Source organism: Coturnix japonica, chromosome 24 (assembly GCF_001577835.2).
Source record: "Coturnix japonica isolate 7356 chromosome 24, Coturnix japonica 2.1, whole genome shotgun sequence".
Classification (NCBI taxonomy): Eukaryota; Metazoa; Chordata; class Aves; order Galliformes; family Phasianidae; genus Coturnix; species Coturnix japonica.
The window spans coordinates 1,218,164-1,241,513 of record NC_029539.1 but is presented as its reverse complement, the minus strand read 5'-3'; the positions used below and the strand labels follow the sequence as shown (position 1 = coordinate 1,241,513).

Here is a 23,350-nt window from a genome sequence, read left to right as displayed (position 1 = left end):
GGCAATCAACTTCTGTGAAGAGAGATTACAAAATTAGACCAAATTCACTGAGATCTTCTGCAAAAAGGCTCTTATTGTTACAATTAATAATTAAAACAGCACTGTGCAAACAAGGACTCTTCCAGGAGACACAGATCTCTCAGCTTTTACCAAATACAGGCAGAGGCAGAATTTCTGGAGAGAATATCAGGCGTTTCAAAACCACTTTTGATTTAATTACCACCCTGTCCACCTTTAGTGAAATAACAAGCGTTTCATAATTCATAGCCTCAACATCCTTTGATTACCACATTTGCACATCAGACCGAAACCAACAGCGTGAAGTCCCTGCTCAGCAACGGGCACATAAAAGTGTTAGGAGTAACTGCCTGCTATTTCCCAGTCATACCACTCACTGGCAGCTGGCTTTCATCTCAGACAAGCCTGTTTCATTTCCTAGATGCCATAAGGGGAGGGGGGTGCTCAGAACCACACGTGCCTGCGTAGCTTCCACGGGATGGATGTAAACCAGCGTGTGCTCCGAGGTGTCCACGGAGGTGTACGAGGTGCCATCTGCTGTGTACACAACCTGCTGGGAGGGACGCTCCTGCTCCTCACTGTACACAATCTGTGCCACCGTCCCTGCTTCCGGAACGAAGTGCACCTGGAAGATGAACAGATCCTATACTGAAATAGCTGAAATACCCCTATGGAAACAACACAAAAGGCATCAATCGCAGAAGCATCCACCACCTTATGCCCCAAATATCTAACCAGGTGTTGGGAAAACAATAGAAACCTCAGTGCATTATATATATTTATAAACTCATCTAGATTATGCTAGCAGCATAAAAATCTGAATGAACTACCATTGGTTCCAGATTTTACCCCCTGCATTTCAACTCAAGACCTTGCTGCTATAGAGGATGCATTCAAACACCTCCATTGCCAACCCTTAAATGAGGGCTGGGAAGGGGCGGATCCTGGCTCCAGCCCTTCCATCACTCAGTACATTACATGCACCTGAGCTGCCCTGGGCTGGCCCTGCCTTCCCACCAGGTGCTCCATCACTGCTTCAGGCTGTGACTCAACATTTCTACTACATACACTGATTCCCTTTATTTTCTACCTTTCTTTTTGGATTTATGATCATTATTTCAGCTAGTTTCATAGTTGCAAGAAATCTTTCTGTTTGATAAACTGGCAGCAGAATTTAATCACTTTGATTGAACATTACCTTAAACAAGCCAGAATTAATAAGTCCAGTGCTAATAAGAACATACTTATCTGTTGACACTTGTAATACACTGAAAACCCATTTTCAGTGTACAGGAAAAAATAGGACAGTTAGCAGGAAGCCCAGCTTTGGTATCCACACCCACCACCCCGTGTTTCCACATAAAATAAGGCCACATTTGCAAGTTTTATTTACTTCCTTTCACCTTTTAGTTTGTTTCAGATGACACCTGGGACTCCTCAGGGGATGCTAAGCACTGATTCCATACAATAAATCCTTATGCAAACACTACAGTAAAAAGGCATGCAGTGTTTCACGCTTGGAGAGCGCCCTGCAAACACTGATCAAACCTTTTAACCACCACGTGCAAACAGCAGCTCAGTCATCCCATTGCAGAGAACACAGGTTACTGAAAGCTGCTTTTCTTTGCAAATGTCAAAGCTGGAAGTCAGCAGGAAAGCCCAATTTCCTCGCCTTGTGGTTCAAATGACACGCAGCACCCTCTTCATAACAGAGTCAAAGAAATAAATCAGTGTTCTAATACTTCTCAGCTGCACTGTCTCAGAGATGGAGGGACCAGCTGCATGCAGCAGGATCTGACTACATCAGTCAGTGACATTTCTCTCTCCCCCACTACCCAGATGTCTGGATGGAAGAAATTGTATTACCTTCCTAAAAGGTCCACCCCCAGTTCAGCTGATTCAATTGGTGCCAACAGAACAGGCTGCCACAGAGCACATATTTTCTTAATATTCATTAATCTGAATATCTTTTCACTTTCCCACAATGGTATGTATTCATTTTTGGATGGTGAATGCATATGGCTACTGATCAGTTTCATTTTGTATATTCCAAATGCTTGTGTGCTCAGTGCTGCAGTCAGCACAGCTCACTTCCTGGAATCACTACAAGCATGATTCTATTTCCTCTCCAATACAAACTGAGTTTCATAACAGTTTCAAAGAGAAAAACAAAACCAAAAAGCAGTTCAATGGGAACATTTGCTTGCAAATCCACTATACTGAGCCTAATCCAGGAGAAACAGAATCCAAGGCACTATAGTCACCTGAGCAGCATTCTGGTCCTGCTCAGCAGAGTCAGGCCACACTTGAGGACTTTCTTCTTTCGAGTCCATCTCCTCCCTGCTGTGGTGCTCCATGATGGGAAATAACTATTGGAGGAATGTCTGGCTGAATAGATTCATCTCTTCACTGTGCTTCTACTTCCAGAAGGCAACGGGATCTTCAGTAACATGGCTAGAAGGAAAGGAGATGGAGATATTAAAACACACATGTAACAGTCTGTTTTTGTTGTGATGGAAGGGAAGCTGTTATCAGCCACTGCACCACAGGAACATACTGCCAGAATATACGTGGACACTCTCATCTCCCATTCTCAAGCATGTTGCCTAATTATTTTCTCCTTAATAGGACCTGGAAAGAGGTCACCCATCCCATTGAAGGGTACTGAATTCCTCCTGTATGTCCGTCCTCAGCCACAACCATGCAGAACATCCTGCATGTGGTCCCGCTGGCACATACAGGGCCAGAAATCAATGAAGTATGCCTAAAATCAACCTTAAGCTCCTAACAAGAAAGGACACATTTGGAGATGCATTGCTGGTTTCCCAGCTGGCCTCATACTTACAAACAGCTTCCTCCTCACAGAAGGGCAGACCCAGTTGGCATTCAGGTAATGTGGCAAAGGCAGCTTTTAGAAAGAGAGTAATGAAACGCAAACTCTAATTGATTCAAGTCCAAAGATCCTGACAAACTGCTCTCAGGCTCCGTTTTATTCACCCCTTGTAATTTTACTGAGGCCTCTCAATCTGCCACCGGGAACCTCAGAAGGGGAATTTATGGCTTTGGTGATCGGTTCAGTCAGAGGTTCAGCACCTTCCCAATTCTTCGTCTCTAATGTCACACTAAATCCACAGGCCTTGGAATTAACGTGGGGCTGAGCCCGTTTCATTTTTCACCTACTCCAATTAACTTTGCTTTATGCTCAGAGCCTCCCTGGACTGATCCAACGCCAGCACCCTGTCTGTACACCATGAAGAAAAGCAGAAGGCTCCTTGCCGATGCTTTCATTCATTTGCATTTTAAATGCAAATTCTTTGAGTCATAATTTAGTCCCACAAATGCCAGCAGTTGGCTCATCATCGTCAAACTAAAAAAAGATAAGGGGGGGAAAAAAAAAGCATTCACTTTCTGCCTTCTGCTGACTTCACCACAAATGAATAAGCTCTGCAGACCCGAGTGATGACTGAACCACCGGCCTCAGCCAGAAGGTGGAAATCAACAGCACTGACTGAAGGAAGGAGAAATAGATGGACCTGCGTGCTGTGCTTTGGTTAGTGTGGGAGAACAGAAGGGCAGCAATGGACTGAGAACACCCAGCTGTGATTTCAGAGTGATGAAACACATAAAAATACTGTTTATTTATTACAGCTCTGATCTAGTAGGAAATATCACCCATCCTTACACGGTACCTTTCATCCTGTTATCTCAAGGCTTCTCACTGCGTTATTGAGGATTAATCCCGATTTCCTCCTATCTAATCCTTCCACTCTCACTGAACTCCGTGCCTCATTTCATTGGGTTCTGCCCTGTTGGTGGCTGTGTTTATGGCAGTAACAGCCTAAACAATTTCACACCAAGCCAAATGCCTTCCTGTCACCTTTGTTTAGCTCTGTTCATCCTAATCAGCCCGTTTCTGACTGCCATTAGTTAACAAGAGCCTGTTTCATAGGGTAAGTGCAGCTAAACCAGCAACCTGCCCAAGAGGAAACTTCACTTGAGAACTCCTTCTGACCTCCCCAGCACACTCTGACCCCTCTCTCCCATTCCGGCAGCATCTGAAGCTGTATCATTAAATCAGCAGCTCTCCCCATTTGCCTTATTCAGCTCTGGACAAGCTCTGCTCGGGGCAAAGCACCTCATTGACCATCCAACACCAACGTCCTCATTAGCTTGGCTGTCCTCAGCAGCAGACATCCACCTCCCAAAGGGCGAGTGCTGAGGAAAACACTGCCTGCCTCTGCTGCCAAACATCCATCCCTGTCCCTTCTCTGAGATGACAAGGATGGGGGGAACATTAAAGCTGGGCAAAGGGAGAAATCTGCTTCCCTTCTCAGGGAGTCATAAAGCCACTGCAGCATCTCAGACAAGAAGCCACTTTGCAATAATGGCACATAAAAAAAGCTAATGTGATTTACTCCCTAGTGTAATAGAGGCTTGCATATAGACTGAAGATCCCTGCAGCAATAACAGCGGGGGCTATTAGCTTAATTCTTTAAGTACTGAGCTCACTGACCACTCTTTCTCACTGCTGGCCATATGCAAGGACAGCACCATCGCTACAAAAGGGGGTTTTATGACCATGGGTCTTCCTCCAGCTTTTAATAAGAAAGTGATTTACGACACTCAAAAGGAACATCACATGTGTCTGCAAAAGCTATATCCCACACTTAAGTTAATTACCCCAGCTTGCCTGGAAGGCAGAGTTGGTGCATTTCCTGAGGTTCCTTGGCAAGGAGATGCTTTCATTGCAGCAGGAAGGGCAGGGAAGCACGCTGGGGTTCCAACCTCATTGACTATTGAGTCACGGCTGCTGTCTGTTCCTCTGCATCCTCATTCATCAGCAGCACACATTGTTTCAAGGAACTCAGCTCTCGTGCTTTGTCTGCATGTTAATAACCAGGTAATATATAGCCACAATATTTATGCTGTACTGGTGGGTTAGAAATAGAAATCATGCACAGGGCTGGGACAACGGGGATTATTTATTTCCACAAAAGGAAAAATGGCTTCAATTTATTTAGCCATATAATAAATAGAACAACTCAGCCAAACACAAACTCACTCTTTACTCAAATAGCACAGAATGAATTGATCTAGCTGCATCTTTACACCACATCCATCACAGCACAACGAGCTGGAAGAGGCCTCTTAGATCTCCAAGGCAAGTCCTCTGCTGCTGCATTGGGTGATGTAGGAAAGGGCATTACCCAAGCTCTAAAACCAATGCCACAACAGCATGGTGCAGCTCTAAGCCTGTTTACTCCACAAAACACATCTAGAATTGCAAGTGAATCCCGAGGCAGATTTACATCCTACAGCAGAACAACACAGACTTGGCTACAGACCCACTTGGAGATGCAGCTCCCTCTCTGCGCAGCCTTAGTTCTCATATATCCAAGTGCTCCTCAGTGTCTGTCCTTCCTGTTCTCAGTAGGCAAAGAGACAAGTTTAAAGCTTATATTCATACACACATTCTTCCTAGTCACCCCATAACTGATTTCTTCCTCCTCCTCCTTTCTAAGCACACTATTACATTGTTCATGTCATTTTCTTCTTTCAAAAGCTTTGTGTTCTCAGCTCCCTGTGATATCCTCTGCCATAAACCACAACTCTCAGGCTTCAGCTGCTTGAGGTAGCGACCTCATTTACTTAATTGATTTGGCTTATAAACTGCAGAGGGAGAAGAATGATAAAGGGACAAAGCAGGGAAGACAACTGAGTAACAAGGAGAGTGAAAGCATCTGTATCAAAGTGTGTCTACACTGTTACAAATGCATCTTTTTAACTGAAAACCAAACCAAACCACCCTGTTTCACTCCACTTTCCTCTCCTCCCAAAGCCACCTTAAAGCTGCAGTTATTGCTCATCTTCCTGCTGCTTCTTCCCTCCCTCTCCATTAAATCGCTGCTCAAAAGGCAAAACCTTCTGCTGCACAATGACTGCGGGTGGGAAGGGCAAGAGAACAAACCTAGAATGAACCAGGCCTTCTAAACACTAAAGCAGGTTCCTACCCAACACATCAGGCTGCTATGGCACACTGACACAAAAAGAGATGTAGCTCAGCTCATGTTTAAGCCAAAACCAAACTCACAGCATTAAGTCAGCCTCTGTAATGAGCCACACTTATAAATTAATTACAATCCTGTTTATGCAGCTGACAGCAGCTGCAGGTGGTCAGAAACACACTGAAAGTGGCTGCTTACTACAAAGCAAATTAACAACAGAGAGCTCATCCAAGGATTTCCTATGCAGGTTAATAGCAAAGAAAGGTGATGAGAGCTCCTCACACCAACTTATTGTCAATAGCAAGCGGTCAGTTATGGAAAGAGCTGCAAAGTTGGTCTATAAGCTTTGGAAATGCTCCTTTTAAGGGTCCCCAATGAGCAGCCCAGACACAACAAGAGGTTTATCATATAGAATGGGGTTAGCTGCCTCTTTAGAGCCTAGAAAACAAAGAACCAAGGTTTTTTTTTAATTTTATTACATACTTTTTATTATTTTAATTGAATATTTAACACTTCTCCAGCACAAGAGCAGACTCAGCATATCAACACTACAAACCTCAATAGCAAGAGGTGCCATAAAGAAATAAGCCCCATGGAACAGCCATCCCATGGACAAACTCATATGGCTGAGGGAACCACCAACACTAATACAAAGCCCAACCTCAACACAACAGGGGCAGATAGCAGAGACCACATATAGAAGCTATTCCTGCCCTCTACAACACCCAATATGGCAGGAGCCACCTCTGCCCATGGCTGGGCCCAGCCAACATGGCAGTGAGCATTACCCAGCCCCTTCCTATTAACCCCATTGTAGGCCCCATTGTAGGCCCCATTGTAGGCCCCATTGTAGGCCCCATTGTAGGCCCCATTGTAGGCCCCATTGTAGGCCCCATAAGGAGCCCCATAAGGAGCCCCATAAGGAGCCCCATAAGGAGCCCCATAAGGAGCCCCATAAGGAGCCCCATAAGGAGCCCCATAAGGAGCCGCACACAGCTCCACTCGCCCCCCAGGCCCGACTGCATGCACCCCCTCCCCACCCGCCCCTTATATCCTCTCCTCTCCCCACCGCAGCCAATCCCAGCAGTGGGGAACAATGCCCCCTCCTCTCTCTGAGCCAATAGCAAACGGGGGCGCGAGGCACGCGGCCAATCAGGTGTGTGCAGGTGCGCCCCTTCCCGCCACCTCAATGCCCCCCACCCCAAAACCTGCCCGGCGCTCATTGAGCCCCAACCACTGAGACAACGGGGGGGGGGGCAGAGGGGCAGGGGCTGCCGGTGAAATGCAGGCTGGGAACGGCTGCTTGTGTCCGAGTAGGGCTAAGCATGGACAGAGCGAAACGAGAGGTCCATTAAACGGGGGTTTAAACAGTGCTGGGGGGGAACAAGATGGCTGCACACACACACACACACACACATACAACCCCCCCCGCCCGTAGTGAAGTGCCGGGGTCCGGACTGTACCATCCGCGGGGGGGGCAGGGCTGGGGGCAGCCCGTTTCCCTCCGGCCGGGCCGGGTGGGGGATCCCGGCTGGGGCGGGGAGCGGACCGTACCTCTCCCACAGGGTGTGGGGGGGTGTGAGTGGCACATCTCTCCCCCCCCCCCCCATAAACAGGAGCGAACGGTTTATCCCGTCCAGCAGCGCTCAGCAGCCGCCAGCTCCGGGCGCCATCTTGGGTGCGACTAAAACAACGCGGCCCTAAACCCCCAACCCGGCCCCGCTGCGGCCCCGCTCCGCGCTGCCCTCCCGGACCGTCCCATCGCGTTACCTCGGGGGGTCCCGTGCTGTTGTGGAGTCCCGGTCTCCTCCTCCGTCCCCGCTGCGGACACAAACCCCCCCACCTGCCCTCACCTCACAATGGTAGCTGCAGAGCGGGAGGGGGGGGGCGGCCGCCCGGACCTCATTATCATAATCTGCCTGGTAACAGTGCGCGGAGGAGAGCGCTGATTGGTTGAAAAGCCTCCTCCCGCCAAGATGAGTAAATACCCACGGGAAGGGGGGGGCCGCTGCACAGGCCTTCACCAGCCCCCCCTCCTCCCGGATGCTCGCCACCAATCAACGCGCCGCTCTCATCCCTGCAGAGGTCCTTTCCGCCAATCAGAGCGCTCTTCTTACCGCTCCGCTCCGCCCCGAGCAGCGCCCCCTACTGGGAGGGCGGGGAATGGCGGAGCGCCCCCTGGCGGCGGGGAGGAGCTGCCGGGTCATGGCGGTGGGGTTTAATGCCAGGCTCCTGTTGCAGCTCTTCTTCCATAGATACCTGTGTTAAACACAGCTTTGCTTAGCCCCTATTTACCATTAGCATGGGCTCAGTGAGCTGGTGGCTTAGCAGAGAGTTCCTAAGATGATCTGTGTGCATTGCCCTTCAGTTTATTGCAGTGACCCCCTACCACAGGAGGGTGGGTTGTACATAAGGTGAATCACTGATTCTCCTCATCCACTGCAGCAAGAAACGCTGGGATAACACACAGCACAAGGAAATACATGAGACCAAATAAAGCCGCTTTATTCCCTGTGTATCTCAACAGCCTCCTATGCTCATTTTACGGCAGAAAAAAACCCAGCACCTTCAAGCTGTCCTATTTAATTTGGGATGCTGAGGAGCTCCCTAATATCTCAGCACTGACTTGCATACAGCCGTGCTATTGTATCATCCTGCCATGCAACCCCATATTGAGCACACAAGGGTGTAGGAGGATTCAGGGCTGCCCTTTCCCCGTCTGAAGGTTCCCTGTGGGTATTTTCCTCCCTTAGCTTAGAAAGGCTGATTGAGGGCAGTTGAGTTGGATGGAAGGAGCTGCCAGATGCAGGGAAGGCTCTGATTCATCATCTGCCATATCTGGAATCTGATGTCATGCCCATTGTATTGCCCACATTTCATGCATTCTTCCTGATGTTCCAGCACGGGCTTTGTTTTCCCAATGGCCTCACGCTGTCAGAGTGAGAAAAACCTTCATATTAGGTCAATTTATTCCTAGTCTTCGTAGTCCGAATCATTTCCCTATTAAGCTTTAACCTCCTGCTACCTGGAGGTTACTCACTTCTCCCTAAGGATGCTCAGCAACCATCTCATTTCAGACATCCTCCAAAGCTTTCCTGAAGCTTTTTTCAGCCCACACCTCTTGCTTGCTGGTTCTATTGGGATCACTTGATGTTTGGGGGGACACCCTCCCATTCTGAGTGGCACAGAGATTAAAACAAGGCAAAGAAAAATGCCTTATATACATATGAGCTTTGTAAGCAGCCCAAGCCTTGATGGCCCCATTGACCTCTCCTGTCTACACCTATGCATGATAAGTCAGCCCTCAATTTGCAAATTAAACTGTGTAGAGTTGGGTTGTGCACTGCGGTACACACTGAACCTCCCTGATTTAAAACACTCATCTCGAAGATGAAGGCAACGTTTGTTAGAACCTTCTGAATTAGAATGCAGCTGAAATGTGATGACTTTGCGTTCTGCTTTGACTTCACAGGTAAATTCAATTTGTACCATTACAGAAAGCATTTCATCACATGCATTCGCTTCGGCTGCCTTCATCTGATCCGCACCCGCAGCAATGCCGTTCATCCCCCCCAACACTTAATAAACATAGGCAGAAAAATGGATTACTAAACAATTTACATGCTCCACAATAGATTTTAGTGTACACTAACTCTTAGGAAATGGAAGCTTTCCACTTCACTACACAGTCCAAACAAAGCCATGCTGGGGTACAAGCATTGGGGTGGGGGGTTTGGGTTGTGCTCTGCTCCCCGTGTCCCCCCTGCCCACATCTGGTTCTATTGGCAGCAGGTAGCCCTGTGCCAACTGCTAAGTAACCAAAGGCTATTTTCCTTTCCTCCCCATTAAGCAGGCTGGGATGACTCAAAACTATTAATGATGCTTTTTGATATTTCTGAGTCTGCTAGAAGCGAAGCTGAACAGAAATAAAAGCCAAATATTTTCTCTTAGAATTAATACCATATCTAGGCATCACACCAGAGCCTTTAAAGAACCACAAAGGATTTAAAGGACTTCAGTTTTCCAGAACATTTCCCCGTTGCCCAGCCCTGGACTTATTAATCTGTGCCCTTCTGACTGCTGGTTTTCATAGGGGATAAAGACAATCTGAGCCACCTCTGCTGGGAAAGGGGAGACCCCTCAGAGATAACACTGCTGCTTCCAGGTATGAAAAGAAGCCACATGGACAGCACAGGTTAAGTTGTATTTAATGCTTCCAGGTTGGATAATCTGGAGACTCGTGCTATTTATGAAGGCTTTTCATTGACCAGCAAAAATAAGCGCTGTGCCTGGGGAAAACCCACTGATGGTTTCAATGTGGATCGAGACAGAAATATCAGACAAGTGGCTGTTCTTCCTTAAATGGCCAGAAATGAGGCCATCAGATCCTTCCCAACAGCGTGGGAGGCAGAGGGGTCCTCAACTGCAAAGCATCACAGTGCAGCACCTGAGCAGATTCCCTCCCAGCTGAAGCTGTCACTTTTGCTCTTGCAGCGTCTCTGCTGGGTGCCTACAAAGTGGCACCGAGGACAAATAAGGATAACTTCTTCAAGGCTGATTTCTGCTTATTTGTTCTTACGCCAAGATTTTTATGTAGCTTGGATAGGGGACTTCTTTTTCTCTCTCCCCCCCTCTACTGTTTACTCTCCTCATGTATTTATAGACAGCAGTCATATCCTCTCCTATAATTTGTTTTTGTTAGGCTGTGCACATTCCTTTTATCTCCCCTTGTACAGTATGTTCTCTACTTTGTCTGACTGGCCCCTATGGTAGAAAGCTATAACTGAGCATTAGAAAGTAAGTCTCTAAGTTATACAGTTTTCTTTGAAGCAGTTTCAGAAAGTCCTACAGAGTTTTAAGGGGAAGAGCCCCCATTGTGAGGTGTTTGGTGCCTATGGAAATGGATGCACCTCTGAGCTCATAGAGGCACACAATAACCACAGCCCCATCCTAAGGAACCCAGAGAAAGCAAAGCAAGCCAAACTGCTGACTGTACATTGAATCCAGAGCAGCAAACAAGGTCAAAAAACGCAAAGCAGGTCAGAGGTACAGCAACAGAACAACCCCCAGGCTACAACAGAGCCTGATAAAGATAATGAAGATTAAACACAGCACAACCCTCACCACCCCCAACCAACAAGCACAAACCAGAGCCAAGTTCCAGCAAGAAGATCCACATAAATGAGGAGTGGGATGCCATGGCTCCCCTTATATACAGCACCTGGGCCTGTGGGCGGGTTAGGATGCTGGGATATATAAGTGGCCCCCAGGTAAGGGCTGTGTTTAGTGCTGTGGGTGGGGGCTTGTTTCTGCTGTAGCTTTGCTTGTTATGTTGCATGGGCTACCTTTCTGGTACAGCATTTCACCTCTTATTAAAACTTTGTGGCTATGTTTTGAATTGGCTCTTTAAGCTTTCTGAAGCTGTTGAGTGCTTTCCTCATGTTTATTTATTCCACACCCTTAGGCTATGGTTTTTTATTTACTGTGCTTTTCAAGTTTTCCCCCAGCCTCTTCTCCCTGCGATCAAACAATCAGAGCTCTGAGAAGGAAACCACTGCTGGTGCTTTCCCAAAGGGCTCTGGATTTTTGTTGCTCACTACAAGAAAAAACAACCTTTTCAGTATTGGCTGGTATTTGAGACTGCAGTGTCCTGTTTGAATAACTGACCCTGCAGAGAGATCTGCACAAGCAGACACCTGCAGCAGCATGGGGCTGTATTGATTTAGATGTCACTTTGGATTACGTTCAAAATGTTTTTGCAGAGCAGCTCTTTGCAGTGGGATCTGTCCTTCAAGAGGAGAGCCGGTGTAAAGGGAAGAGAGATGTTTGCTTTGGTGGCTGCTTAGCATAAAGGAGGGAATGTTTGAAGCTGAACTGTGTTTGGAAGGTAAGTATATCCCACCCACACTGCAGGCACATACCTGAGCGACTTGGAATGCGAGTGTATTAGAGGAGCAGTAGGAATCAAATGAGGTAAACACGTAACAAGTGCCAAGGTTTGTCAGAGTTCAACGCTGCCTTGTTCCTGAAGCTGACAAAAGAAAAATGGTATCGTTTGAGCTGCAGCCTCTGCCCCAGTGCAGATGGAGATACACAGCAATGAGCTGCATGGGGGGAGCACAGAGCTGGGAGTGCTGGCAGGTCCCACAATGTGCCTCAGACAAATGGCATTGCAGGAGGAACTGGGATCCTGCTCTCTGCAAAGCAATAACGTATTAATCTGCTCTCCAGAAATCTTTCAGCGTAGTGAGCAGAACATAACCTGATTATTTCAAGCCCATTTTTCCCCCCCCCGTTGTTTTCCATTGTAGGAAATGTTCCTTGTGTGATGTTACCCACGTGCACACAACTGTTCCATACCCCAGGTGTGGGCAAACAGCAGGCAGAGTTATTTTCTTCAAAGCAATGCATTTACATGGTAAGGTGAGCATTCATTCTTTCAAACCCTTCTGACAGTACTTAGCATTTCTCTGTTATTACACGATTGTTCAACTGTTGCTTTGAACTCCTGTAACCTCAGCCTGCGTACAGTGGAAAAATTCAGGATTTGCTCTCTCGAGCGTGATGCTGCAGTTTGCAATAAAACATTTTGCTGTGCATCCAGCTGAGAGTGCTGATGTGTCCTGCGTTGTGTTGGGTTTGCTCTGTTTGAATTTTGCAGGAGCCCCCCTGGAAATGTGCATGAAGAGTTTTGCTGTCGGATTAGAACTGATGTTTTGCAGTGCTCTAAAATCCATTTGCTTGAGGAGGTTGTTTTTAAAGCTAACAAGCTGTGGTGAGAGCTCAGGATGGATCTGTGCTGGAAGTTTTATCAAAGGAACCCAGAACTTGACCCCTTGTTTGCAAAGTGATTTGAAATTCCCTGCTTAGTGAATCTGACTGCATAGTAAGAGCAGCACAGGGCTATTTCTTAAAGCAAATTTGGAGCCATTCTGATGGAGGGAAAGAAGCTCCCAGCCCTGAGGCTGTTTGCATGCAGAGTTAAGGCTGAGGCTCTTGCTTTCCCACAACCTACTGTTGTGTAGGTTCACATAATCACAAGTGTCCATTGCAGGAACCAAGGTGGTGAAACCTCTCAGGCACTGCACATCCTCCACTTGGAAGCCCTTTTCTCCAGCTGAAGTGCAAAAACACATTGAAGGTGTAATTAAGACTGAAAGACCATTCAGTATTTTATAGCTCTATTGAGGATTTATCCCCTTCCCTATTCTTTTATCAGGCTTTCTTTAACAGCTGACATATTGCTCGGTAAAATAAATAGGTAATAGAAGTGAATGGAAGAATGGAAATAGAGAACGCAGGGCTCCTCCTCAATGAGCTTCTCAATAGTGAATTGTGCAATTGTTGAGATGCTGTTGGTGTGTTTGTGTCAAAGGCGGCCAACCAGGCTCAACGTGTGCAGTGTTTTTCCTTCCTAGAATGTAAAGAAACGTTTTTCCATTGCAAGAACCTCTTAGGAACACCACAACATCTGTCGCCTTAAACTCATTTCATCCTTGTTTCTCATCGCTGTACTTCTAGGGTTCTTACTTGGTAAATGATTTCCTGCCCTGTGCCAGATGCTGTTCTCCTTCACAATGCAGTCATAGTTCTTTGTTAGTGATATCACAGTATTATACCACAGTCCTTACTGCGGCTTCTCAAATTTAGCACACTGCAATACATTCTTTGTTGGTTGTTTGGGGGCTTTTAGATCTGGGGTTTGATTGAAGTCGGGCTGTAACAAAAAAGAACGGACGGAGGCTGGGGAAACTTGGACAGCGTGCAGAGAAACAGGGAAACAAAAGAAGGGCAAGAAAGAAGGGGAATATCTGATATATCCTGACTTTGCTTGTGTAGGTAGAGCTTGAAGTAACACTGGTGTTATTTGCTGCTGTAGGCACTGAGCTGCTGGTCCTGCCCAGGGATCTCCCTTATGCCGTGGCTGTGGGTTCAAGCTGGGGATCCCATGGGGTGGAATCAGGGTCTGGCCCTTCTGAACAGAGAGCAGAAAGTTTGAGGTTCCCTTCTAGGTGTGATCTGTGGGTTTCCTGTCATGACACAATTCCACTCTGTGCTGGTGTAAGGCTTATTAAAACTGGTGTGTGTTTGTGCTGGTGTGAATAGCAGTGAATTCTTTTGAAGGGTTATGTAAAAGTATATTTCCAGGAGACAGAACAAATACAAGGCAGCCAGTTTAGTTACTTAAGGTCTGGTTGTGCACGGAGTGGGATGTAAAATCAGCCTGGATTTTAAATGCAGGCTACGGCACTTCACATCCCGTGGGTCTGTGTCAGGTTGGAGGGGTGTGTCTGTATGTACACATGTATATGTGTATCCTGAAGCATAAATTGATGTAAGGACATAATCATATGTTTATTTTTTCCCCTGGAAAGCAAACTGGGGAAAGAAGGAAATTGGTAAATAAATATTGATTTAAGATCCTCCCTTGGGAGATGCCTCCTTGGGTAGATCTGGAGCCTTTCTGGCTGATGAAGGAGCTGGCAAACAAGTCGGTCATCCAGTTTCCAGGTCTGGTTAGAGTTCTTAAGGAGGGGAGGTGTTTGTAGGGCCAGATGGATTGCTGATATATTTAAATATGCTGATACATGAAGTTTTATGATATAGAGAACATGGAGAAATTTGTCCCGTTGTGTTCCTCAGGGACTGCACCAGGCTGTATGGCGAGGACTAACTTTGTCAGGAACAGCTTTGAGGGGAATTATTAACATGCAGACAAATGAACCTGTCTGGCTGACCAGAGGAACCTGTATTCATACAGCAAATGGGACATTACTCATCCTGCGATGCTTTCTGAAGGAGATTTTGGTATCATCATTCTCCGTTTTAAATTCAGCTCTTAAATCCCAAAGGGGAATTCACTACCAGCCATTTGCACTCTAAAGCAAAAACTCAAACCTCAGTAGAGCTCTCTATTTAAGGCTCCCCCTTATATAACTTAACCAATGAGCTCCATCCTGGTGGAGGCCTTGAGGAGCCAACTGAAGAACTGAGACAAGGCAGAAACACTTGGGAGAAGCCTGGTGAATCGCTTTGTGTAATGCAGGCCATGGGGGGATCTGTGCAAAGCTCAGCTGTGAACTGCTGCTCTTGTGGTTGTACCCCCATCACTGGGGGAAAGGAAAGCCTTCAGCCTTTGCAAACTAGATGACAGGCTGATGTGTCTTCTAGTGCAAGAGGGGAAATCACAGTAGAACTCTGAGTTCACCTTTTGCAAGATGGGGAACTACAGAGGGAAAGTTACAGGAAAAGCAACATGGTTTGGTTTTTTTTTTGCAACAAAGATTTCTTGGGCTGACTCATCTTCGAAGAAAATGTGATTCAGGAAGGAAACAAAGTAGGGCTGCTCTGCCCCTCAGGCCATGGGTTTGCAGGTGGAAGTTGTAGGCGGTCCACTCCTTCCCTTGGAGACACTGGGATTCATCTGCACAAATGCCCCAGTTCCTTCAGCTGAGTCGTGCTCCCTGTTTTTATCCAACTGAAGCAGACTTCAAATACGTCTATTTCTTTATTTCTTATTGCCAAGAGATCTGCTATCCTGGCTTCTGGCTGAAGGCATCTGAAGCCTTTGAAAGTACTGCTAATTATTTTCTTGGGGTCCTCTGAAGAATTGAACACTTCAAATGTTATAGAAAAGTACAGAGTACGAAGCCACTATTTCAAATAAGTCTATAAATTAGTAGTAGAGAGCACTGTCTCCATTTGGGCCATTTAAAAAGAACCTATTTGGCTCCAATTGTAGGGCAAGGTCTGCAAACAAGAATCCCCGTGCCTGGGAATTCCAGAATCCCACTGATTTTTCACTGCAGCTCAGTTGAAGACAAGGCTTTAAATGAGCACCAGACCCTTCAGCTCCTTTCCAAAACATCTTCTGGTGACAGGCAATGCAAGGCAGAACTTCTGGGTCTTTTTTGTGCTCCCTTGTGTGCAGCTCCCTTGTCTCCAGGTTGCACATTTCAAGGAACTGAAGTAAATATTCCTGTGTTGACATAAGAATGACTGAGTAGTTGGGAGCAGTGAAGCCTGTAATGATGATTGCAACAGGAAACGTAGCTTAGTATTTATTTAAACAGAATGATGCAAACTGCAGCCGTCTGTGCTGATACCAAATTAAAGTCGGGGGGGGGGGGGTTCTAATGGAGTCACTTTGTTATGTGCACAGGAGGAAAAAAGGACTGAAAGTATTATGGTGCCGTTGGGAAGAGGTTGCAGGCAGTAAAGCTTTGCTGTACCAGGCACAAAATGTTTGATAGAGGTGAAACATCTCCCAGGCCTCTCAGAATTCCTTGTTTTGTGTCCTTGTGTCGGGTGTTGCTCCTTAACACACCCTGCTGCTTGCAAACTGAGTAACTGTACAAACAAGGGATGGGGGGAGGAATAAGGTGACTTCAGAGTGCCACAGAAGAACATGTTAGCACAGGGGACTCCGTGATGCTGGGTGAAACATGCTGAATCAGACCTGATTGCAGAAGGAGGGGTAGATTTTTTGTTGTTGAATTGCACTTATCTTCAAAGCTGCTGCAGATGATGCCACTTTTATTCAGCAGGACAGAGTCCCCAGGCTTTTATATTCCATGTTGTTCAGTGCCAGTTGTTAAGATGAGTTGGCTTTTAATCCACCAATGAATACTGAATGAAGAATTCAATCATGAATCACATCTCTCTTATTTTGCTCACATTTTTATTTTCCATTTCAGATTTCTTTTGCTGTACAGGACGAAAATAAATTATGAGAGGAAAGAAGTCAAAATTGTTCCTCTTGAGCAACCCTCCCGCATCAGTGCTTCATCTTTCCATTATGTGTGATATCATTAATCATTCTGCTCCGATATTGGACACACATTTGTGGGGGGGAAGAAAAAAATCAGATCACAAAGACACAATAATAGTGACTTATGCGGATCTGCAGCTAATTATAACATGTTTGAATTTCCATCTTTCATAAAAGACCTCTGTAAAATGAAGAGCCTTTCACAGGGCTGAAATGAGTGTCTGAGTGAAACTGGCAAGAAGACAAGGAGAGAGGAAAGAAACGTCCAAGGACAATGGGAGGAATCTCAGCATCATAAGGGCCATAAACTGCAGGAAATATCCCTGGTTGGTGGTGGGATTTTGTGAGACAGAAGCTGAGCAGCACAACACCCTGTTTGCATCTGATGGGAACCCACGTTGATTAAAAGAGTGGTTGAGCTGGCTTCTATTCTGGCATTTGGTTTCCTAAATCTAAGTGTAGGCTCATGGTTATGTATTAGAGAGAATTTCCTTTCTTGAATAGTAGACAGTTTTCCTCACAGCTGTAATTATTCTCCTGTTTTTAAGGTATGGCTCTTCTAGCAATGCATCTGTTCCTATTTATTCTTCATCCTTTCATTCTTCTAGATTCCACTGTATTCCTGTGGAAATCAGCATCCTTTAAGCTCCTATATTTCAAGGCCCAGAAGGTCTCCGTCTTTTCTGTTATCCCCTTTCTCTCTCATTGTCTGTGTGTGCCCTTCTCACACTACTGCTGGAAGATAGGGGACTTGTCCTAAATGCATTACAGACCAGGATGAGTTGTGGCAATTAACTGTACCTCAGACTCGCAGATGGATTAATGTATTTTCTTCTTGAAGCACTCATTAGTGTGAGTTGTGCCTTAATAAGGAGTTCTCTTTCCATTTGAGCACACCCTTGTGCTGTGGTTGCTTTCTAAATCCAGCTTGCATTTTGCCTCCTAAAACCAGGGTTGGCTCAGCTCTACCCTCACAACCTCCGAGTTACACATATCTGTCATGCACAGCTCGTACCAGCAATATGATCTGCCACTTAAATCTTCCATCAGGTTTTTTTAATTAAGAACTGCATAACATTACTGTTCACGGCCTGGATCAATTTTACGCTTTAATTTGTTGTGTCTAAAAGAATGGTGGAAATATTCAAAGGCTTTTTCTCACTTCTGTGAACTCATTCTCTAGTATTGGCATGATCTCGGGGTTCTTGGAAGGAAATAGAAGCTGCCACCTGCCTAACAGGGTTGGCAATGGGAAATGCATTGCAAGGAACACTGCAGAATTGCAGCAGTTCTATGGTACTGTTGTCACAGGCAACAGAAAACTACCTGTCAGTTCTAATCTGAAATATACCCATGGACAAAATGGGGCTGTGACCACTGTATGCAGTACAAAAACTCAGTACAGATGTATGGAAAGCTCCAGAAGCTATAACTAGTGCACTAAAAGCGAGTAAAGAGGCTCTAGACAACATAAAGTATGTGAGTTATTTGCACTTTCATAGAACCTTTCACCTGGGAATCTTAAAGAGTTTTATGGACATTAATGTAACCTTCCTGTGCCTTGCTGAGCATATATTAAACACTGCCTCCACATTAATGCCGAGCAGAAAGAGGCAGTTCCACAATCACTCATCCAGGATTGTACCAAGTGGATCAGTGGGAGGTGGTGGATCCCTGGTGGGCTTTGGAAGGGAATTTTCAGCCCTTACTGCAGACTGATGCTCCAGCACCTTGTGCCCCTGCTCCGTGAAGGCTCCATGATGGAACACAGAAGTCAATCCACTCACCTTATGTTTGCTCCTGATGCTTTGCATGCCTCTGTGCTCAGACATTTATGACTTCATTTCTAGGGGTACTCAAACCTGAAGCCAATTACTTCAGCTCCTGCCCTACCCCTAAAACATCAAACCTTCACATGCCTTGAATCTACAAGGCATCTTCAAAATGCACCAGGATATACTCATATCAAATGTGAATATATTAAAAATATATGAATTAATATGAATATATTAAATATTCACCCAGCAGTATGTAAATATTAAATATTGATGTTATATTAATTTATATAGCGCTTTAAACGCTGCATGAATCCAACCAGGAATTAAAGCCTCTACCCAAAGATTTGTAACCAGCTTTTTACTCCTTGGCCTTGGGAGAAAGAAATGCTTCCTTTTATTTAAAGATGGGCCCAGCCTGACTCTGAATATCCTCAATTATTTAATTTAATACAAACTGGGGCTGTTTATTGATCTATTGCTCAGACTTACCTTCATCCACAGCTCTTCTGCTACATCCCCTTCAACCTTTCCATCCAACAGCGCTTATAGGGGGCACTGAGGGTTATGAAGTTGAGGTGTTTTATGTCTGTGTGTACTTTCATAGCAAATCCATGTACTGTATATAAGGTGACAGTGACCGCCTGACTGTGGTACTGTGGTGACAGAGCACAGCCGCCATTTTGCAACCCCGGTGGGCGGGAACCCCGCCAAGACGTCTCACCCTCCCATTGGTTGAGAGAGGCGAGGCGGGCGTGACTCTCACCCAATCCCCCTCGTTCAGCTTAGTCCCGCCCCCACCGCGCTGTGATTGGCCGGGGGGCGGGGCTTGGCGAGGCGGCTCCCATCGCAGGGGGCGCGGGGCCGCAGTCGCGTTTGGGCGGCGGCGGTGGCGGTGGCGGCAGCAATGGGCACTGCGCGGCGCTTTCCCCTGTTGCTCCTGCTGGGGCTGGCCGGGCCTGCCATCACATTGGCCGGATACATCGAGGTAGGTGAGAGCGGAGAGTCGAGCTGGTTGGCCGTTGGGGCTGGGCATTGCGTCGCTTTGCGGTGTGGGCTGCGTTATCCGAGCCTCCCCCGGCCCGGTTCGGATCCGCCGTGTTGGATCCATCGCCATCTCCCAGCCCGGCTCTGTATGTGCTGCCTGTGCCCTGGGAGCGGTGCTGGATGCGGCCCGATGAGCGTTAAAATGGTTTAATTGCCGCAATTCGCGTGCGTGTGGGGCCGGCTTTCACCTATGGGGCCGTAGAGAGATAAGGAGAGGTGGGAAATTCCGGCTTTATCGCTTGAAATCGTAGTTCCGTGTGGTTGAACCGCTGACACCCAAGGGAGGAAAACAGCGCATGGAGCCGGACTGTATGTGGATGCTGTAGGAAGGTTCAGCTGGGCCGGGCTGGGTCCGGAGCTGTCACCGCTCTGCTGTAGGATCATGAGCCCCTGCGACGTTCATAACGCGTTATATGACGCCAGCCCCGTGTCTTTGCCACGCAGTGCTCCATCTCCTCCTTATCGCTGTGTTAAATCCATGTAACGCGGCTCATTTTAACACGAGGGGCCGGTGCTGAGGATGCTGGCCTGCAGGATGTGGGCCGGTGCTCTGCTGGGGTCACTCGGGGTCCCCATGGGGCAGCAGGTTGGGTGGTGGCTGGTGCACTTGTTGAGAAGCTCCTCCAGCTGTAGGTCGCTTCGTCTGTCACATCCAACACACGTTGTGGAAGCCTGGACTCACGTTATGAACAGCCAACATCCTCCTATGGGAGCAGACATGGCCCTCATGGTGTTCTGAGGGCTGAAGAAGCAGAGCTCAGCATTCACCCCCCTGTCGTGAGGTCTTTGGCAGCACTGGGATGGTGCCATCAATGCAGCTGTACTGACCTGATGGAAGAAGGTTAACCTGGATCCCATCCTGCCTCTCTGCTCGCCCTGCTTTGCTATTGAGCTATGGATCAAGAGCTACACGGCGCTCAATGTGCTCTGCCATTCCTGCAGCACCATCTGCATCCTGAAGGCGTGACAGCCTCCTTCATCTACTGCCACAAAATGTCAGTTGTCACATTTTACTTCTTGTTTTTATGCCGTATTCCCCACCATTGCCTTGTCAGTGGGGAGCTGCGGGTCTTCCTTGCTGTCAGATTTGCTCTGGATGCAGAGCTTAGGAAGTGAAATGGTGGCTGTTTTTATCGCCTATAGGAGATAGGTTTATTTCTCATATAAAGATGACATTTGAAAGCATTGCGGAGTGAAGGCAAACGAATAGCGGGTGGCTGCATTTATCAGTTCAGTGGAATTGGCAATGTCCCATTAGGTGGATTTTCTTTTGCTTGATTATCTTAGCTCGCAGTCCCTGTCCCCGGAACACCCGTTAATCCGCTTATGGACCACAATTTGTTTTTCTTTCTCCCCTGCACGGAGGAAGAGGAGTGGCGGCCTTATTTATTTATTTATTGCTGCCATCTGAGCCTTTGAATAGGGCGTTCCCCAGGGCTCCTGCCTGGTGTCAGCCCTCCTTTTCAGATGGTGCTGCTGGCTGATAACCTCCAACAGCCTACAAATGAGATTCAATGTATGAGCACAGAGATATAGTGGGCACCCCATTGGTGCTGCTATCTTTGTAGGGTGCTTGTATCTGAATTAGGGGCTGCCATGTCCTGCTTGTGAAACCTGAGAGAACTTGGGATGGGGCACAGATGCCAACTGGAAAAAGGAAAATGAATCCATTCTAATTGGATCTCTGTTCCAATGATAAACTGCTCGTCCCGTGTCCCCGGGGCCTTCAGGGATGGAAAGCTTCTTTTTTATCACTTGACCTTTGTGTGTAATCGAATCGGAGGCAATGCAGAGTTGATGCTGCTTTTGGTTTTCTTTTTAATAGCCTTTGGTTTTAGTGCTCCTCTTCCCAAGCTTATCCTGAACGCTTCTGTTACTGCACCGAGGTTTGGGGTAAGGAAAACAACGTGCTGACTCGTGTCAGGGTTGTTGTTTTTGCATGGTGTGCTTCAATTCTCACTAACGAAAATACCAGTCTTGTGCCATTTCTGCAGACCTTGGGGACTTGTAATTGCCTGCTGCATTGAACAAAGAACTCCACCTAGGGGAAATTTCCACTTCTGTGTTCCAGTCCTAAGGAGAAACAGCTCAGGAAAATTCCAGTCCTGAGCTCAGCCTTTGCTTTGCTTTCATTTCCCAAAGCTTCACATCCCAGGAAGCGTTAGGAGAAATGCTTTGGTATGAAAGCAGCTATTTGCAGTGCTTCATCTCAACCTCTGCTGAAGCAGAGATGCGTGTAAGGAAGCAGTGATGGACACCTGCTGCTGTGGGAGGCTCTGCGCTGCCTTGGGCTGCTCCATGGAGGTGAGCTCAGTGCTTTGCAGCTCTCCTGGGTCTCAGCTGTGAGGGCATTGAGCCTGTGACCTCAGATGATAATGAGGCATTAATATCTCTATCATGGGTTAGGCTTCTTTTTGTTAATAACATCCATTGCAACACGAGGGCTATTCAAAATCCACTGTACAGGTGGCCTTGGCTGAGCTTTGTTACTGCACATTGCACCTTGTCGACTGTGGTGCAGTGCAGGAAGAAGCAATTTGGGGTCTGTTCTGTACACGTGCTTCTCTCTTAATATTGCTGATAAAAATCCTACCTTTACTTTTTCCTATTCCATGCATATTTGGGAGGCATAAGGGCTCAATCTTGTAAACATAAGTTATTCTGACTGCAGCATCTGCTTCTACAACTGTGCTTAAACCATCACCTTGTTCTCCAGTTGGGAACGTGAGGTGTGTGCTCTCCCCAGCCTTTCATGTTGGGACAAGACAGCCTTCTTCTTGTGAACTGCTTTAGGTTTTGTCAATTGCTGTCGTCCTGTTTGCTCTCTGTGCAGTAAAACCGTGCTGTTCATTTCTATTTAATTCATGCAATCGACATCTCTGGACCATTGTTAATTTAAGATGATGTTGGCTTCTGCTTCAGATCCATACCTGAACTTGTGATGTTGTCCCTTTACACTCAAATAGTGCGATCTGGACCCATAGTGGTGTTTCCTATCGCTGCTTTTAACTTGAAACCATTCCCACCAGCAGCAGAGCACGGCCTGGCTTTGCACATCCAAGTGCCCACCTGATCACAAGCACATGCTCCTGAGCTGCTTTCTGCCCAGTGTTACGGGGCTGCTTTGTGCTGCCATTGGGGAGGATGCTCCTTATTTTGGTGGCACTGCACAGGGCTGTGTTGGGGGGCTGGGGTTGTCCTTTCATCCCTATGGAGATGAGCCATGCTGCTCCCTGCTTTATGGGGGCTGTTCTGTGCAGCTTTGGAGGGCTTTAGTGTGGAGACAGAATCGATAACAGTTTGGCTTTGGATGGCCTTGCTGCGTTTCGAGACTAACTGAAAATCGTTATGAAATGATGACTTTGAGTTTTGTTGTTTGTTTTTTTTTTCAAGTCACCAAACACAAAGAGCTTAAAAATTGCCTGCGTCGTTTAAATGCAATGCAGAAATAAATAACAGCATAGATGACAGAGCTGGTCCTTTGCTGGGCGGCTTGATGGAGCTGTGTGTGCCATGCAGGATGGGCAGAGTGCATCCTCCCTTTGCAGCCTGACTCATCATGTAGGCGGAGCTGTATTGAGGGGGTGGGGGGAGAACCATGCTGGGATTCCAGGCTTTGGCTCAGTGACAGGGATGCATTTAGGTAATTTCATACGGTAAGCTCTCTAACAAAATTACAGCAGGCAGAAGTATGGCCTGATTCAGGTCAAGGACGTGGAGGGAGATGCTCTTGC

The 23,350-nt window shown here is 46.9% G+C and overlaps 2 protein-coding genes and 1 long non-coding RNA gene across 19 annotated transcripts in view; 2 read left to right on the top strand and 1 right to left on the bottom strand.

The window, feature by feature from the left end:
* PRDM10 (PR/SET domain 10) overlaps positions 1-19,295 on the bottom strand; it is a 41,286-nt gene extending 21,991 nt beyond the window's left edge. For 4 of the 11 annotated variants that reach the window (XM_015883956.2, XM_015883962.2, XM_015883963.2 and 1 more), the window contains exons 1-4: positions 11,945-12,339; positions 7,794-8,954; positions 2,283-2,472; positions 479-643 (exon numbers count right to left, since the gene is read on the bottom strand). In XM_015883956.2, coding sequence (XP_015739442.1) covers positions 479-643; positions 2,283-2,375 — 258 coding nt within the window. In that variant the 5' untranslated portion in view covers positions 2,376-2,472; positions 7,794-8,954; positions 11,945-12,339. Of the gene's footprint in view, positions 1-478; positions 644-2,282; positions 2,473-4,698; positions 4,901-5,363; positions 5,440-7,793; positions 8,955-11,944; positions 12,340-19,061 lie in introns of those variants that run through there. The other 7 variants (XM_015883964.2, XM_032449125.1, XM_015883957.2 and 4 more) reach the window with 6 other exon arrangements.
* LOC107324181 lies at positions 10,259-18,391 on the top strand. 3 transcript variants are annotated; one of them, XR_004309598.1, is made up of 4 exons: positions 10,259-11,293; positions 11,786-11,910; positions 12,335-12,441; positions 16,721-18,391. It is a non-coding gene; the product is annotated as an uncharacterized LOC107324181 (long non-coding RNA). The 3 variants fall into 3 exon arrangements; XR_004309597.1 differs by having other exon boundaries at positions 10,259-11,375; positions 12,335-12,446; XR_001559426.2 differs by having other exon boundaries at positions 10,261-11,375.
* A 103-nt stretch (positions 19,296-19,398) lies between the features above and the next one.
* The window catches only part of APLP2 (amyloid beta precursor like protein 2), a 33,338-nt gene continuing 29,386 nt past the window's right edge, over positions 19,399-23,350 (top strand). For all 5 annotated transcript variants that reach the window (XM_015883969.1, XM_015883968.1, XM_015883967.1 and 2 more), the window contains exon 1: positions 19,399-19,557. In XM_015883969.1, coding sequence (XP_015739455.1) covers positions 19,477-19,557 — 81 coding nt within the window. In that variant the 5' untranslated portion in view covers positions 19,399-19,476. The remainder of the gene's footprint in view (positions 19,558-23,350) is intronic.